Source organism: Mastacembelus armatus, chromosome 8, assembly GCF_900324485.2.
Source record: "Mastacembelus armatus chromosome 8, fMasArm1.2, whole genome shotgun sequence".
NCBI classification, from domain to species: domain Eukaryota; kingdom Metazoa; phylum Chordata; class Actinopteri; order Synbranchiformes; family Mastacembelidae; genus Mastacembelus; species Mastacembelus armatus.
The window spans coordinates 7416417-7434265 of NC_046640.1; the positions used below are offsets into that span (position 1 = coordinate 7416417).

Sequence of the window (17849 nt, forward strand, 5' to 3'; positions counted from 1 at the left end):
AAAGCCTGCTGGATTTAGAGCTTTTTAGGTTGCTTTTTCAAAAAGGTGGTTATAACATTATTGATGAATGTAAGCTGATCTAAAGCTAAAGGAGGAATCTGGGTGGGCTCTGGGTGCATTATCACTGCAAATTGGATTTTTTTACTTATACAGTATTTATTCATCAACCTCATTTTGGTCCCTGGGTCCCAGGTTATTTTTTACCTTCTGACCATTACTCACCACTCCTGGATACACCTACAGTCACCGTGCTGCTCTGTGTGGGGACATGGTGTGCTGGATGTCAGAGTTAGCAGCTTGCAGGTGCATTGGGGCCTTGCCTCCTGTCCTCAGCTCCAGCATGGTCACAGTGGTTGTCGCTCACCTATAGTCATCTCTTTAACCAGTGAGCCTTGTTTTGTACACCAAACATGAGCGATGGTGTGGCTGCCTGCTGCTGTGTGGACGGTAACCTGCTGTGATTTTTTTAGTAGCATAGCCCTTAGCCCAGGTTGGTGTGACAGCTTTTGTATAGCCCTGAACTCCTGACCTCAGCCATTTTACTTTTTTTCTAGTGATACACCTACATTTTTTTCTAAATTATAACACTAAGTGCAGTAGAACAAATGCCAGGGTTTGGTCTTAGTGCGTCTGTATGTTTTAAGGATTGTCACTTCATTATATGCAACACTTTAAATAATACAAATTAATTTTTAATAAAACTACAGTGACACATTTCACTGCACCTGATACACCTGAACACCTATATGCTAGCATATTCAAAATAAATCTCAATGCAATGACAATCCTACTAATGAATGAATTAATGATTCACCCAGACAAGCATTTGCATGTGGTCTTATTTTTATTTTTATTGAAAGCTACACACAACAGTTCAATATAAATATAACATACTTGCTACATTTGCAGACTTGATTGAGAAAAAACGGCATTTAACACATTCAGTTCATTAAATTGGAGCTGCATATCATGTACCTGGTATGTCATAACTCACTGTACCACATTATGTTGACCTTGGTATTAGTGGATTCAAACAAAACCATTTTATACTGCTTTAAAACTTTGATATTAATACACTTCATACTGTATGTCTCTAGGCTGTGTTACCAGTCCATTTGAAATGTTTAAATGTACAGCTTGGCAACAATATACTTTAACTGTATTATACTAGTCACAAATTTCATAATGCACAAAAGTCTTCTGCACACTGAAATAACACATTTCACATTTAAAGTTAAATCAGCACTAAAATGAACAATATAAATACAAATGGAATATGTAATATGGTTAGTAAAGTGTTGCATTTTCACTATATTTAAACTATACGTTTATATTAATAATTGTATAGAAAGATAAATGTTATGAGTTCTGGCAGTCAGACTCTTAATTTCCTACTTTCTGCCAACTGTTGGGTCGAGGTATCAGCGACTCTCTGGATGAACATCTCCCACACACTGAGGTGTGGAGAGGTTTTCTAATTGATCGTGTGAGGAAGGGAGTAAGTTAACAGCCACCTCCCTCTGTTCAGGAGTATTAATCACGTCCGTCCATCTCTCCTGGGATCTAGCGATAGTTGTTTGCAGCCTCACAGGGGTTTTTGTCTACATTAACTGCTGAGTCACTGATAAATGGCTCCTGTGCTTCTCAAGAGTAACTCACATTTATTTCTCAGGAAACCCATTAAAGATTTTTGTGGTGTTCCTTATTGAAACAGTCGTCTTAGGACTAGTTTTGTTTAGATTTCCGGGGGGGGGGGTCGGTCTGGTGGATGGTTGAACGTTCAGTTTGTTCAGAGGATGCAGCTCACAGGGTGATGGTGAAATATGAGTGAGTCTTAATGAAACATACCATGGGACCACAGTCCTGATAATTTACATTTAAGTGAAAAAAGCTAAGATGTCGTTTTCTATGACGGTCCTTTTGTCAGGAAAGGAATAAAGCACTAAACCCTGTTTCTTTAGTGTAAACAAATATCGACATGTTTATGACCATTTTCATGACTTCCTGTGTTTTTTACAGCACCTGTCCTGCATAGTATTGATGTTTGTTTGCGTAATGAGAGGTTTCCCTTGCTGCTGAGATGAGTTCCTGAGTCATTAGGGGAATGTTTGGTGGAGGTTTGGTTAATTGGATCTATACCTGGTAACAAAGCTTTTAATTATGCAGTCCGTAACCTCAGGGCCTTGTTTACCTCAGATATTCCTTCATTCCTGGGGAGGAAAGCTTTAAAAGAAGGAATTAAAGCAACAGCCTAGCCGTTTGTTTCAAAAGAAATTATTTTCTTAATAATGAACCATACTGATTCACTGGATTAAACGAATAATTTGTAATTACTGTTTTTTTTTTATGTGAATAGTTTGGGTCTTTCCTTGTGCAGGTTATAGAAACAGGTTACATTAACTTAACTTAACTTCTTATCTGTGGACACTGTGTACTCCGGCTGAGTGAGCAGACTAATTGATGTTTTTATGAAGGTGTTAGATATCATCATGCAGGGTGGCTGGTTCACTGCTGTAAACCTGAGCTGCAGTGTGCGGTGCTAAACAGCAGGGCAGCTGCTTTGCTGCTCTGTGCTGTGTTTACTGATAGCTGTATCAGAGATCACACTAGTTGTTATGAGACCAGGCAGCCACTTATCACCCAGTTTCCCACAAAACACAGCAGCGGCACCCCACCAGCTCCGGTCCTAATAGGTTTGAAGTGACAGAGCTTTACCACAGTGAGAAATCCTGAAACCCTGGTGAGAACTGGGCAAAGATTTGATGCCACTAATTAACGCAAAGATTATCCAAGAGTCCTCAAGGAGTGTCTTTCTTAATTAATGATGGGGTGATTGATGTGCTCTAAAGCCACTAGTGGGACATTTTTTTTAAACTGACAAACAGGATGAAAAAAAAAAACATTATAGCAATACTACTAGAACATCGTGTTACTGAGGTTATAGTGTGTTTTTAATGTTCATTGTGTCATAGAATTCTATCAAATACTAAAGCAACGGCGTGACCTTCCCAGTGTTCTTAAGGATTTGCTGCAACAGATGTGATGAGCTCATTCTCTACAAGGACCCAGAGCCCCCACCCCTCGACCCCTTCCACACTCTCAGCTTCCATCTTTCTCATGCTATGTTTCATGAGATTGATCACATCACACCTTCTACCATTTTATAATCATTAATGGAGTCGAGGGATCTGTTCTATTCTGAAATACACTTATCTGAGATACAGTGTTGCTGCTGAAGGGTACTCCACAGTCAGTGGCTCCCTCGCTTTACAGCAACAGCTTTGTTAGCTACCAGACAGAATACAGCTGCAAGAGCCTCCTCTGGAGGGTTGTTAAGTTGAAGCGTTCCTCACAAGGTCATCCTTATCCACGTAATAGAAATCACAGGCTCTGAGATGGGCAGGCAGTAATAATGTGAATGCATGGGTATGTGGCTGTTTGACACCTGCTCAATTTACTAAGTTTCTGTTGTCACATGTCAAGTGTAATAGAGAGTATTGACAGGCAGTTTGAAGGTGCATCTAATCATCATATCCTCACAGATACGTATCTCATCTGATTGAATGAATTCTGCAGGAGGTGGGGCAGGGCTTTGGACAGATAGGGGTTGTGGCTATTGGATTGTAGTATTTGACATGGACACATGGGAAATGAGACTTCATTGGGACATCAGTGACCTCTCTTGAAAAGGCCATTTTGTCCTGTCAATGCACAAAAGAAAGAAAACGGTAAAGGAAATCAGGTAATCTAATGATCTGGAAGGCCGATCTGAATTTACTATGTAAATAAAGCTCTAGACTGTTTCCTGGGTCCTTATAAGCAGTCAAGGTGATCAAAGCAACTATACTGTCTTTATGGCTGCAGAGTGCTGCAGTCCTGAGATTCATTGCTATAGGTGTAATGAGTGCAATAAAATTGTCATGGGAAAACGTGATTTGCCCACCTCATGTAGCATGTTGCAGCTGAGACTTGGTGACAAATGAGTACTTATGAAACCTTACATTTAGTGGCTTTGTTCTTGCTGCTCTCTACCAGCTGATTGACTTTGTTTCTTTGAAAAATAACAGTTTAATTCCTGTGGCCTAAGTAAGACAAATGACTTCTCTGTGACTTCTCTGAGATTTTATGCTTTAGAGTTTTCTGGATGGTTTTGGAGTGTTATTTAATTATGAACCCTCATTTACCTCTAACTGGGAGCTTACCAGTATGTCCAGTCATACTTTCTCGCAGGCCCCCATGCAGCATCTCAATCATGACCGGACTTGCAAAAAGCTGCTCTGTGAAATGTAGTGTTTCACAGCCGCCCTGAGGCGCTTTTAATTAAAAGCCCCATGCTTATTTCCCTCCTGTGCAGCTTGTGAGTGTTGGTGTCAAGGAGGAAAGCTTCCTTTCTCTTGTCCTGCGCCTTTCTCTCCCTCGTGTACAAAGACAGGTGGCTGTGCCCACTGTTTCATACATTAGAATGAAAGGTGAGAAGAAGATTAGAGTTTGAAGGAGAAAGAAGACAGAAGTAGCAAAGTGAGCAGACAAATTGGCTGTAGTGATGTCTCTTTGTACACATTAAAGATCTTTTCTGGGACTGTAGAGTAATGCAGAGTGGCCACACGTCTGTCCAGCATAGCTGAAAACAGGAGCCTGAAATGTCATAATCTAATATCATATGCTGATATGTTGTGGTGTTGCAGTAATTAGTTATTTAATCAAACAGAGGATCAACATAATATTAATTACTATTGATAACTAGTTAATTGCTTACTTTTTCATTTTATAGACTATAGCAATTAATCGATTAATCAGTGATGAAAATAATCTTTAGTTGTGTGTTTCCTTGTCCTTGAAAGCTGGTTTGTTGCCCAACCATTTGACCTCTCTGTGTAGAGAGGGGCTTTGTGGTTGGAGAGTGGAGGATTGTGGCTTGCAAAGCTTTCCCCAGAAGTAGAGATTACATTGGACAGAGGCCAAAGTTGCATTAGACACAAACACATTTACAAACTTTTGGCCACTGATTTACTGTGAGTGCTTACATTTTGTCTGAGGAATATGTGTGCAAAGTGTGAAAAAAGGTGAGAAATGTATCTGTGTGCTCTGTATGTTTCAAACTCTGCACCTAAGTATCATCATGTTTTTTGCAAATCAGTACATCATAGCCAGTGTTTAATGAGCAAGACTGGTAAAAATACCAATATACCTACATTGAACTCTAAATTTTTCTCCAGCTGACAAAACCCTTCTGTTTTGCATAAAAGCACAATGCGCTACAATGAAGTGGTGCAGGTCATTATTTCGACAATATTGGTTGGGAACTGTCAAGTGATTGCTATGGATGTTACTTTATGTAGCATTACATGTGATTTTCTATTGTTTGCTCATCTTATTTGATGTCTATTTCTTTTGCCCTCTAAAGTACTGGTAGTTGTACTAGTACTGTTGGTTCTTAATCCTCCACAGAAACTCCTAATCTTGCAGTTGCAGGCAATCACATCTCTCCTGAATGCCTTTGTTCCTCCTTTGCTGTGTACCTTCCCTGGTCTGTCCTTGATAATCGCTATGAATGTTATTCTCCTGACATATGTTAAGAGCACACAGTGGCTGATTGAGTGTGTTTTAAGATTCCACATTGTCCACTTCTCCTCCACCCTGTTAAAACCACATCCACTGGAAACAAACGCTATGTGAGGCAGATTAGGGTCCAAATGACACTTCTGAATGTCACCCTGTATTTAAGGGACAGCTTGATGATGAAAGTTGAGGATCTGGCTGTTGGCCATCGGGGTATGACGAACTTGTGGTGCCAAGGGCTGATTTAAGTGTGTGGAGGTGAGATGGCTTACTGGGCCACATGACTGTCAGCCCTTAGCAAGACTCTGTGCCCCACTCAGAGGTCCTTTAGACATGCTTCTGCTAGTTGCTGGAAAGTTACCTCAAAAAAAAATCAATTGGAGATGCAGGAGGCAGAGACACAAGGGGAGGCTTCTCTGTCTTCACCTGGCTCCAATGACAAACAGCTGGAAGGCACTACCACCCTGGGACTATAAACTTTATTATAAGTGTTTTGACTTTACCCTTTTGAATACACTAAATGTAGTATTTCAACAAGAATATTACCACAATACCTTTGCTATACCTAAGGCATAACTAATAGATTATCTCTAAAATATTTGAACATTAAAATTCAATTGATTATGCTTTGCATTATGGAGCCTGAAAGGCAACAAAAAGGAGTCAAGCACTAAATTTCTTTAGTTATAAGAGTTTGTATTGTGCCACTTCAGCAGTACAGAGCAGAGATAACTTTGCCTACATTAGTGTAATTTTGACTTACTGGAGTCGGTACTTGATTCAGCCAAGATGTTTTGATGTTTCTTTTTCTATTTTGACTTTTATTACTTTGTCGCCCCATTGATTGGGCAAGTTGCCACGCAACTAGCTATAATGTATATAAATAATGATGTGCAACTGACATTAATGACACTTACTGAACATTTTAGTCAATTCAGGCCTTAAAGCACCGACTCAAAAATGTTGCTGAACACTTCTGTAACTACCACTGGTGGCCACACTGAGTGCTGTTCATAGTCCTCCTTTAGATAACTTTGAAATGGTTTTATTAAAAAAAAGTTGATAAAAATGGCCAATGGCCGGCTGAAAAAAATTACACAAAAAGACTCATCATACTGCATATGATGCTTTTTGACTTATCGTCCCTTGTACAACCTGAGTAAATGATAGATGAGTTTATATCCATTTAATAACCTTTAATATTGTGTTTTTAATTCATCTTATCTGTTTCTTGTTGCAGCGTTCATCATGATGATCATCTTGGCTCTGATCCGCATAGGTAAAGGCACCGGTGAAGGACATCCACCAGTTGCGTCCTTTGCTGGGGTCCCAAACCTGTTCGGGGTGTGTGTCTACTCCTTCATGTGCCAGCACTCTTTGCCCTCCCTGGTGACACCCATCTCTGACAAGAAACGCGTTGGCACCCTGGTGTTTGCAGACTACGTCCTGATCCTGGGCTTCTACATCCTCCTCTCGTTTACTGCCATCTTCTGCTTTGACAGCTCACTGCTGCACGACATGTACACCCTGAATTTCACAGACAACTGCGATGTGTTAAATATTCCCGTCCTGCGCTACTTCCTTGGGTTGTTCCCTGTTTTCACTATCAGCACCAACTTTCCTATCATTGCTGTCACACTTCGCAACAACTGGAAGACACTGTTTCACCGAGATGGAGGCACCTACCCTTGGGTGGTGGATCGTGTTGTGTTTCCCCTCATTACCCTAGTGCCCCCTGTGGTGGTGGCATTCTGCACCCACAATTTGGAGTCCCTAGTGGGCATTACAGGAGCCTATGCTGGCACAGGGATCCAGTACATAGTCCCAGCCTTGCTTGTTTATTATGCTAGACGCCATCTAGAGCCCGTGATGGGCAGAGATGCCGTCAACAAGCACAGGTCTCCTTTCCGACATGCCTTCTGGGTGTGGTTTGTTGTGTTGTGGGCCACCTTCTGCCTCATGTTTGTCACTGCAAACATCATTCTGACTGACACCAAGAAATGAGAAATCACTTTTAAAAAAAAATCTGTATCTGTTTGGCCAGTTTCTTTTTTTTTTTTGTACACGAGGCCTTAATTGCTGCTGGTTGGACAGTGTGCCTTTTTAATGGCGCGTTTGCTGCCTAAATGTAATTAAGAATAATTTATCAAATTTGTTACAAGGGACCAAATGTCAAGTGTTTTTGTTCCATCAAAAAAGCTGGAACAGTGCATGACAATAACGAAAGGGAATTTATTAAGAGGATTTTTTTTGTCAGCAAAAACATGACAGTCTGTGGTTCTCACAATGTTTTGCACTCACCACTTTAAAAATAATCTTAAATGGTTCAGCATGCTTTAAACTGGAATGTCAGATTGTCTGTTTTGGAAAGTGGCAAAAATAATTGTCACAAAGGTTCGGATAAAGATTTTCAAATGCTGTGTGACAATCCCACACTTTGTTTGAAGCATACTGAAACCTTAAGAGTTCTGTGCATTGTCCAGTCTATACTTCTTTATTTTAGTATACCTCGTTAAAATCCCAGACTATGGAAAATGTAGTGTTATCGTTCTGAGTGGTCCACTGGACCTTTAGGGCAGAATGTTCCCACACAAATATATTGAAGCAATTGAAAGAGCAACAAGAAAAAGATGCTGTCACATCGAGACTCGTTTCTTATGAAACAGCTTCGCATTTACACAGCTTAATAATGAAACCTGAACAGAAACCAACAGAAGAAAAATGAACAAATCATGGATGATCAGTCTTTCATGGCTGATGTGTATCCATTCTTTAGCTGCAGCTTGCTCAGACCTCATCGAGCCTCTTGTGAACAACAAACTCTGTCCTTGACAGATCCACTGACATATAGGCCTACATGAAGAACTCCATCTCTGTTTGTCTCCAGACACTCAAGCCTGGAGTTCACTTACAGGGCACGTCTCCCGTCTTTTACTGCCCGACATCCATTCAGGAGTCTGTCAGCCTCGTACTGTATCTATCACACAGCCCAACACCTGACAGGATAATAGTGCTTCATCTCTGGCAGCTCTGAAAGTTCCTACCAAAACAGCTGTAACTGCACAGCTTCATACATTACCCTCTGTACTGCAGATTACTAATGCTGATTTCACTGACACTTGGCAGCTTCCAATCTGAGTTGTGCCCATGTTAAAGTCCATTGCCCTTACATGTTCATTAATGACCCATGTCACTGTCCTGACTCTTGGATTTTGAAGAAATACTTCTTAAAATCTTGGTTCACCCAAAGTGGGAATAAAAGCAAATTCATTTTCTTGCTCATCTTCAGTGGAATAAAGCAATAAAAAATGAATGTTGTAAGTTAATGACATTTCCAGTGTATGTTTGTGGTACAGTACGCCATGCTGTGGACTGTTGATTTACGTATGATTTTTCTTTTCTTTCCTTCCCATCATGCCAAGCCATAAGTGTCCACATATACTACTTTACAACTAAAATATAGTATGTTGTTGTGTAGGAAACGGTTAGCAATCAAAGATTACTTTCAAGCACTACTACAGTTTTCTGCTTTGTTATATTGCCAGTATCACATGCTTTTTCACTGGTCAAATTAATACAAGCTAAGTAATCTAGCAACACACAATAATATAAAAATGATCAAAGGACACCACAGTTATTTGGTTAAGTTATATTTATCATAAGTAATAAAATGTTGAGTATTATATCCCAAAAAAACAACAAAAAAAACAACTTTCCTACTACATTTCCCATAAACCATCATCTACTACTTTTCCTGTAACATCCAAGGTCTTTGGGATGGAGACAATCTCAATTTACATTGGGCAAGAGTCCGGGTTGACCCCGGACGGATCCTCAGTCTATCACAGGGTTCACACACCTTCTTGCTGTGAGGAAACAGTGCTAACTGCCATGTCGTCCTTGCATGATTGATATATCATGGGTATCGCACAAATCTGCTAAGCTAAGTCACAGTAGTGCTGTTACAGTGAGTGGCAGCTGTAAGGATAGAAAAATAACATAAAGTAGAAGTGCCGCAACACACGATTATACTTAGTCACTGTTGTTTCAGGTAATTCATATGCAAACCCAGATTTAGGTGTGTAGTATTGTGGAACAGTTAGAGAGGATGTGTCGCTTGCACTTTAGAGAGGAAGGTAATCTGATGGGACTCACGTGTTTTTAGCGTACTGCAACAGTAACTCATGGATTGTAGCATTGGTGTCACACTGGGACACTGTTAAAGGTTACTGAGCTGCCTCTGCTTGTGGTACTGATATATGTAGTTTGTAGTATCACCCGGGCTCTGGATTTTTAACTCGTCCGAACACAGACACAGCAGATTCTCATTAACTTGAGATCATCAGTAAATGAACTTTTTACAAATCACTGCTAGTTGACATAAGATATTATTCATGCATGAATAATTCACATTGTGCATCTGTCTGTATCTGCTTTTGGATAGGAATAGATAGGAAATCTAAGCTGCATGCAGTAATACATAAAACATGTGTCATGCCATGTGTATGTTTGTGTCACTCACTTTTGTGCCGTTTGGTTTCCATCTTCATTTTTTTCTATTTATTTGAAGTTGAACATTTGAATGAAAATATCAAACATTTTACCCTTGGATCAATATTTATAATTTAATCTGGAGACAAAGATATGACTGTAAGCTTGTATGTCCATTTGTTAGTGTGGGCAAATGATTAGATATTGATTGTTAAATATGATTCTGATGACTTTTGTTTGGAATTGCAAAATGTGCCTTTTTTAAACATGGGTTATTTGCCCTATTTGCCCTAATTATATCAACTCGCCTGTTTATCTCATCTTTTGAAAAGCAGCTTGCCAGACATCTGTATATAAGTCATTTCATTTATGTGTCTGTTCCAAAAAAAACTTGTTAATCCTTCCTTTTCTTCAATTTCTGTTCCTTTTTTGTTTTGTTTTGTTTTGTTTTGTTACTTGGAAAATAAAGGCTTTATGTTCATCCAGACCCACTGAACCTTAATTACTTAAATGGTTTATCTGATTTGTTTCTTCTGTAATGCTCAATCATACTTCATGAAAACAGGAGAGAGTTGAAGTCTGTGGTCATTAGTAACCCTTGTAAAGCTGAGCCACATACTGAACACATATGTGTAGCACAAGTCATTTGAAGGAAGCAGTGTGCCTTTATAATGCAACTAACAATCATGATAGAAATGTACCGATAACAGTTTCATAACCAACAGGCAGAAACTACAAAAATATGACCCAGGTTTCTTCAAATGTGGCAACGAGTCTTTGTTGTGTACATTCTGATACTCAGCCACACAATTTCACACACTCATGGTTGGGAGTATTTGTATCTGCTCTTCCGGTTTTTTTTTTTTTTTCTTTGACCCACCTCTGTTCACCTCAATCTTCTCTGAATCAACTGTGTAGTTTTTTTTTTTTTTTTTTTTTAATTGACAGACAAGATCCCTATTTTTATTATCAAACCAAACCTCCCCTGCTGAATTTCAATCTCAGCAGAGCCGCTCTGCTGTAATTTAATTTACCCTCTGCACTTTTGTGTATGTGGGGTGTGTCTGGGTTTGGGGGCAGAGCTGTAATTGGAAATGCAAACTTGGCACAGCTAAATTAATTCAGTGTGTTTAATTGCTGTATGGTTTATGACACAGGCTGGAAGAGAGAGCAGTTACTGGATCCCTCTTGCAGACAAATACTTGATGTCCTGAATATGAAACTGCTGGTTTCATCACAATCTGTGAAAACTAATCAAAACCCTGCAATGAGATCAGATTTAGAGGGATTTCTGCTCCATGTCTTCTGTGTTGTTCAGTTCCCATATTTTTTCCCATATCTCAATAGGTTTTTCATTTAATTGCCTGTTGCTTTAGATTTACAGTAAATGTGTAGTTCACTACGCACAGGTTGCATGTCAGATATATGTTGTGAATTGTATTTCGTCCAGTCTGCTTGTTTTTCTAAAAGCTGCGAGAGTTGAATTTTTATTCCCCACCACACCGACGAGTCGCCACAGTTGTTTTGGAACAACATCCGGAGTCTCTCCGCTTGATTTCACGTTGTGGGACTCCATGACTGTTTTTGAAGAAAAAAATAAAAACCTTTTAGACTTTGCCACACAGAACTGGAAGAAAGTACTGCGATGTGTTCATCACATTGAAAATGTAGCGATGAAATACCACAAAGTGCCTTACTGGTCATTTAGACAGTATTAGATTTTTATATTGATGAATAAATATTTAACCAACATTTTAGATGCTGAAATTTAAAATAGTGTAGTCCATCAGGGCCTTCCAAAGGATTGACACATAAATCTGAGGGCTCCTGAGGTGATTACTGGGAAAAGAAAGACCAGAGTAATGACACACTTTCTAATCCCTGCTTGACACTGAACAATTCTACATCTTTGGGGGATTACGTGGTTCTTTATAAGAAATAACTCCTTGGTGGAAGACGGTGACTTTTTGTAAGTCAAAGATTTAACAGATAAGTGTAGTGAGGTAAAAAGTACATCACATTCCTCTGTAAAAGTAGCATAAAATGTATATACACAAAAGTACCTCAAAATGTTACTTAAAGAAAGTGTTCAGTAACTGTACTTACTTTTCACTTTGCTTTATCGTAACTGTTGCTGCTGCTGTGTTTCCCCCTGAAAAGACAGAGTTTAATTCTAGCTGTGGTCTCGGTTGGATGCTCAGGAACTACTCTGGGCATCCAACTCTGTCCTTGGGAGGAGACAGTAGCACACAACACTGTACCATCTGACCCACATCTTTATTACTAGATTTATTTACTGTGGCTGATTCAGGTGCTACTGTGAGACCGGCTGGGCCCCACAGGTGAGCCCCGACGATAGAAGCAATTATGGCTCTATCAACTGGCCTTATTAAGTGTCAGCAGCAGCCGACGGGACACAGCGGCCGCCGCAGACCTGAGTCACCGATGGAGCAGTGGGAAATCAAACACAGCGTCCAGTTTCAGACCGCTCTCTGCTCATTAGCAGGTCGCATGTTTTCTGTGTCTGCTGTCGTGCTATACAGCGATCATGGCTGAAAGGTTGTGTTCACCTTGTGCTAATGGGAGTCATTTTAAGGAGTAGTGGTAAACACAGTCACTACAAGATAAAACATGAATGCATTAAATCAAAGCCAGATGCTTGTTTACTGAATGGTAGCACTATTACTAAGCACATGAAAGAAGGAGTGGGATTGAAAAGAGCCATTAAAAGTAGTGATTTCCTTCATCTGCCAACTTCCTTTGTTAGTTTCCAACATCATTCACATTTAATATTTCCCTGCCTGAGGGCTTTAGCACATTTGGAACTCATTACCAACCAGGTGTAGTCTCATCTTGTAATGACAGATGGGTTTCTTTTAATTCCAGACAGATGCTTTCCTTTTTTTAAATGACCTCTTTTTTTCTCCCTCATGCCTCACCACTGTGAGCTTCATTAGCTCAAACAGGGCTTAGCAGAAGTCCTGGGGATATATTAGGGTCACAGTATTTTAGGGATAGTAGCCAAGCACCGACTGAGCTGCTCTGACAAACTGATCATCATGCAGGACAGGGACAGTTCTCTGTCCCTCCTAAGAGAATTTCCACATCTGTCACTGGGGTTATTTCCTGGGAAATGTTAATGTCAGAGTTAATGAAGATTTGAGCCTATTGTATGACGGTAGTGCTCACACAAAGTTACATCAGTTGCACATTAAGGGGCCCCCTGCATGCAGGAGGACATGTTGGCAGGTTGTTACAGCCTTTGAGAAAAAAACACCTCGGATGTCTTAAAAATGGAAAAACATCCATTGTTGATTAAAAGTTAAACTGACTCAACCATGAAACTGGAAGATGCTGCACTGTAAATCAGGCATAGCTGGGAAGGTCTGTGCTTTTTTTTTTCTTCTGCTGAAATTTAGTAGTAAGTTTGTGTAAAGGGAGATCCGATTAATCCGAATGAGCAAACTCTTGTTGTACAGGACTTAAGACAGAAAAATCTGTTTGGCTGAAGACTGAGTGATTGTGGCCAAAATCTCGACTGCTGTTCCAGAGGTCAAGAACAAACTGCTACGCTCATGATTTCTGACAGTTGTGGCTTGATGTGAGTCCACAACAATATATAGTTTACACAAATTCTCACAGGACAAAAAATCTGATTAACACAACCTTTAACGTTTTTTTTTTTTTTGGCATTGCTAAATCTTCTTTTGGGCCTTGTTCAATTTCGACCTTGTACCGTTTGTTTTTATCCATTTACACCATGTCCAAAATTGTGTCCGTTCTGGCCTGTTATTCCCTCTTCTTTCTCTCTGTTGTATTGACAGGAGCAGCAGCTAAATATTCTGCCAGTGTTGTATCTGGGAGTGTCTGCACATGATTTATAACCATTATTCTTAACGTGCAGATGAACACTAACAAACTGCTGACGCACATGTCTGTCTATAACCAGATTCACCCAGCAGTCGCTCATCATAAAATATCAGTGTGCAGATACTGGCTGTTGGTCCTTATATTATCTTACTTCTCAGGACCTGTTATTTATTTTAATCCCTTACGAAGCTGAAAATCCAACAGATTTTGCATCCAGTGATGCTCAAAATGCTGCTTCGGATGCTTTTTTCCACCCTGATGGAAACTAATCTCTATATCCTTGTTGTCTGATATCGATGATTGTTAACAGCAAATATTTTGACTTTACCGTCTGCTTCCAGAAACCCACATTAGTCTAATCCATATAGTATCTATGCGCCTTCTTCAAGCATTTGTGCTCGGATAAGTGTCTGCATGTAATAAAATGTAGAGAAACCTGCAGACAGGTTTGGAGAAAGGTATGCCAGTTATTTCTTTTCTCTATGTTTATCGTCTACCTGTGTGCAAATAATTTTTCTTCTGCTGATAGGATCTTTGACTTTTCAGCAGATGGAAAAGGAGAAACAAAGATTGTTGTTCTGTGATTCTCAAGCTCGGCAGGGCTGACAGGCTGCAGGACGGTGTCTCGTGCAGCTCAGCTTTCTATTACAAGCTGTTGGGTCAACAAGCTGCTGTCAGCTCGCCGCTTCACTGAGAAACCTTTTACTGGAGCTGGACTCTGTGACACCTGTCTGGTTAACAGGCTCTGCAGCATACAGCGATACCTCACCGCTCCCTGTCATTCATGAACTTGACATTCATGAGGCTTGATTTCTCAGCGCGCTGTTGATAGACCCTACAATGCACTGCACAAAGGGAAACGCAGGAGACACTCACGGCTGCAAAATATAACAGTATGGTGTGAATGGAAAAGGCTCCAGATACCGCACATAATACTTTGACATCCTTCATGGCATTTGCAATATCATATCTTTGTGTATGAAATGGTTTCACACAATAAGGACTACAAATTGTGGAACAATGAGGGAAAAACTGAAGTATATTTCTAGTTTTTTACAACCTGGTGTTGTTTTTTTGTATTTCTGTCATCATTATTTCTGCCATTATTTTTGGTAGACTATGTACAGTACGGAGCAGTCAGAAGCTACAGAACAAGAAAAGACCTTGAGTGGAGATTGTTTTGCTGTTTTCACTAAGAATGAGCTGTCAGGCTCAGTGTGGTTTTGTTGTTTATGGGTTCATTTCATTCTCTGCATACATTTTTTGTTTAAACAACACCACCGTGTATTTGGAAATGGATTTACTCAGTTGAGTATAATAAAGCAGTTAAACTAGTAAATATCTCTAGCATTGTTTTCAGAGGACCATTAGGTTAATTTACTTCAACTTTAACTTCATTTAATGTTGTGGTTTACTGTAAAGAAGCATACTCCTTAAACCTTTTTGTTTAATGGACTTAAGCTTTTTCAAGTAAAGTCAACAGCCATTAAGGAAAAATAATGTATTCGCCTGTTGAACTTTGGAGTGGTGCTCTAATCAGTAACGCCTCTACGCCTCTAAAACAATTAGACAAAGGGGATTCTCCAAGACCTCCTCCATTACTACAGTTCACTCCTCATTTTCTTTATTCAGAGGCTCAGCCTTAGTAGTATTTCTGTTTACTTCAATTAAACCTGTGGTAATATATTTTTAGGCCACTGGGGGGCAGTGCAGCAAGCTTTGACATATTTTCACTTTATTGAACTTGCATTGCGAACATGTCAGCGGTTACCTATTTACACATCCAGCAGATATAGAGCCACATGTTTATCCTGTTATTCTTGTGTCCACCTTGTGAACATAAGTCACAAGTCTAAAGTCTTGTTAGCTCCCTGTAGAATCTGCTGTGGTCGTCACACTAGTGCTCATTTTAGGCATCTGATTGTGATTTACTTTTTAGCAAAAATCTAAATATTATTATTTCTTTACCCAGAATTTAGAGGAAACATCTGAGGGATAATGGCTAAATATCCAACTGAAAATAACACAAATCTTACATTTACATAAAAAAAAAGCATAATTTTTTTCATGGCGTTCTGCTAGATTATAAAAAAGTTTGGTCAGGGAAACAAGGGTCATTGAACCTCTGAGGACCATACATGGACTGGGAGGGGAACACACTGATAGAGTCAGCTCCTCGCTGCAGATTTCCATGTTGACTCAGATGTGGTCTGCTTGTACGTGCCCAGAAAACACAGGCGCCTCAGCAGTTAGAGGTTCATGATAAGCAAACATTCTGAGACAGAGCTGCTGTCGTTAGATCTGCTGCTGGTATTTCCTCTCCCTGTCACTTTGTCAGGAGGATCATCTTTCAGACAAAAGCAAACAGTCATCAGCACACCCCACATTGTGACAGGAACTCTGTTTTCCCAGCATCTCCTCTCCTTTGCAGTCTTATCTTTAAAACGTTTAACCTCGGAAATAGCTGCTATTAGATGCTTCATGTACTGTGAGTGTATTAAAGTGTGATGTATCTTTATTTTTCTATTCCACTCTCCAAACTGCACTGTAGCACTGTGTGACATGTTCCTCCATTGCCATGAAGACACAGTGACCTCTCATCACCTCTCACCACCATCACTGGACCAAATATGGATCAATCCGCCACTGAAAATAGTCCTCGTCAAATATACAATTTCCTCTTGCTTGAGCAGCCTAGAGCTGACTACAGCTATAGTGCTTGACTGGTCAGTGTGCATACTGACACTTAAACCAAACAACATTTTCTCTTCATAACGAGTGCAAAAGATGCCTCTGTAAAAAAAAACAAACAAAAAGAAAAAACAAAAAGACATCTCTGGGGGAAAACAGTAAAAATCAATCATTTTCAAAACATCTTTTGCTCGACAAAGGTCAAAATAAAAAGCACAAAGTTCTGGCTTATCAGCCGCTCCAGGGCGAGTACCTGAATCACTCCTTCTAAAACCTATTAATATGCAGGTAATCATTTCCCAATCTTTGTTTAGGGTGAGCCTGGATGATGTGCAGCATGTTATAACTGCAGTCTGTGTGTTTTGTGCCAAATGACTTGGAGTCTGCTTATGATGATGAGTTAGTTGTAGATTTACCCAAAAGACTTGACTTGAGATTTGACGTGGATTTGCCCCAAGCGTTCTGTCACATATCATATCACACATCTTATGTCTGTGGTTTGTGTTTTATAGATGATTCTCCTTGCACAGCGTGATTTTTTTTTTTGTATGGACAATAAAACTCGAAACATAACACCACCATATCAGTGAGATCAGGAGGTGAGGTGTTGGTGTCAGACAGGGTGTGAATCTGATCTGTGGGATAAGATTCTCTTTCATCCCTCAGAGCTGCATGAAGCTTCCTCATCCATCACCAGCCGATGCTCTGCGACTGACAAATCACATCCTCATATCTGCATTAACATGCAAAGCTGATTATTCTACACACTTCCAAATCGTAAAAACCACCAGGAGGAACAAAAACACGTGCCATGATTTCGACTTGAACTCTTATGTATTTTTATTTTTGTGTAATTGACTCCTCAAACGTCTGAGTTAAAAACAACAAAGATGCTGTCCATTTTTTTATGTAAAACAATCACTTCCACAAAACAAGACTGAATTTTATAGACCATTCAAAGGAAGAAGACTGAGTATGAAGAAAAGGCTAATTACTGGAGTGTCTGTATAAATGCCTAAACATTCCTCTGTTCTGTTGACCTCATATGCCCGATGATAGTCGCTGACCTAGTGCATGTAAATTAGATTTTGAGTTATATAAGTCAAACAGCACTGGGCACCTTGTCTCAGTTTGTAATGCTAAATAATCTTGGAGTCCTCCTCCAGTCAGGATTGAGGTTAGACAAACAAGTGGTGGGCTGCAAGACACAATGTGGCAGCTGAATTTATAATGTCATC

General features: G+C 39.8%; 1 protein-coding gene across 2 annotated transcripts in view; it reads left to right on the top strand.

The window, feature by feature from the left end:
* The window catches only part of tmem104 (transmembrane protein 104), a 49537-nt gene extending 39115 nt beyond the window's left edge, over positions 1–10422 (top strand). The window contains exon 10 of one of the 2 annotated variants that reach the window (XM_026324769.1): positions 6800–10422. In XM_026324769.1, coding sequence (XP_026180554.1) covers positions 6800–7563 — 764 coding nt within the window. In that variant the 3' untranslated portion in view covers positions 7564–10422. The remainder of the gene's footprint in view (positions 1–6799) is intronic. The other variant, XM_026324770.1, reaches the window with a different exon arrangement.
* The last annotated feature ends 7427 nt before the right edge of the window (positions 10423–17849 follow it).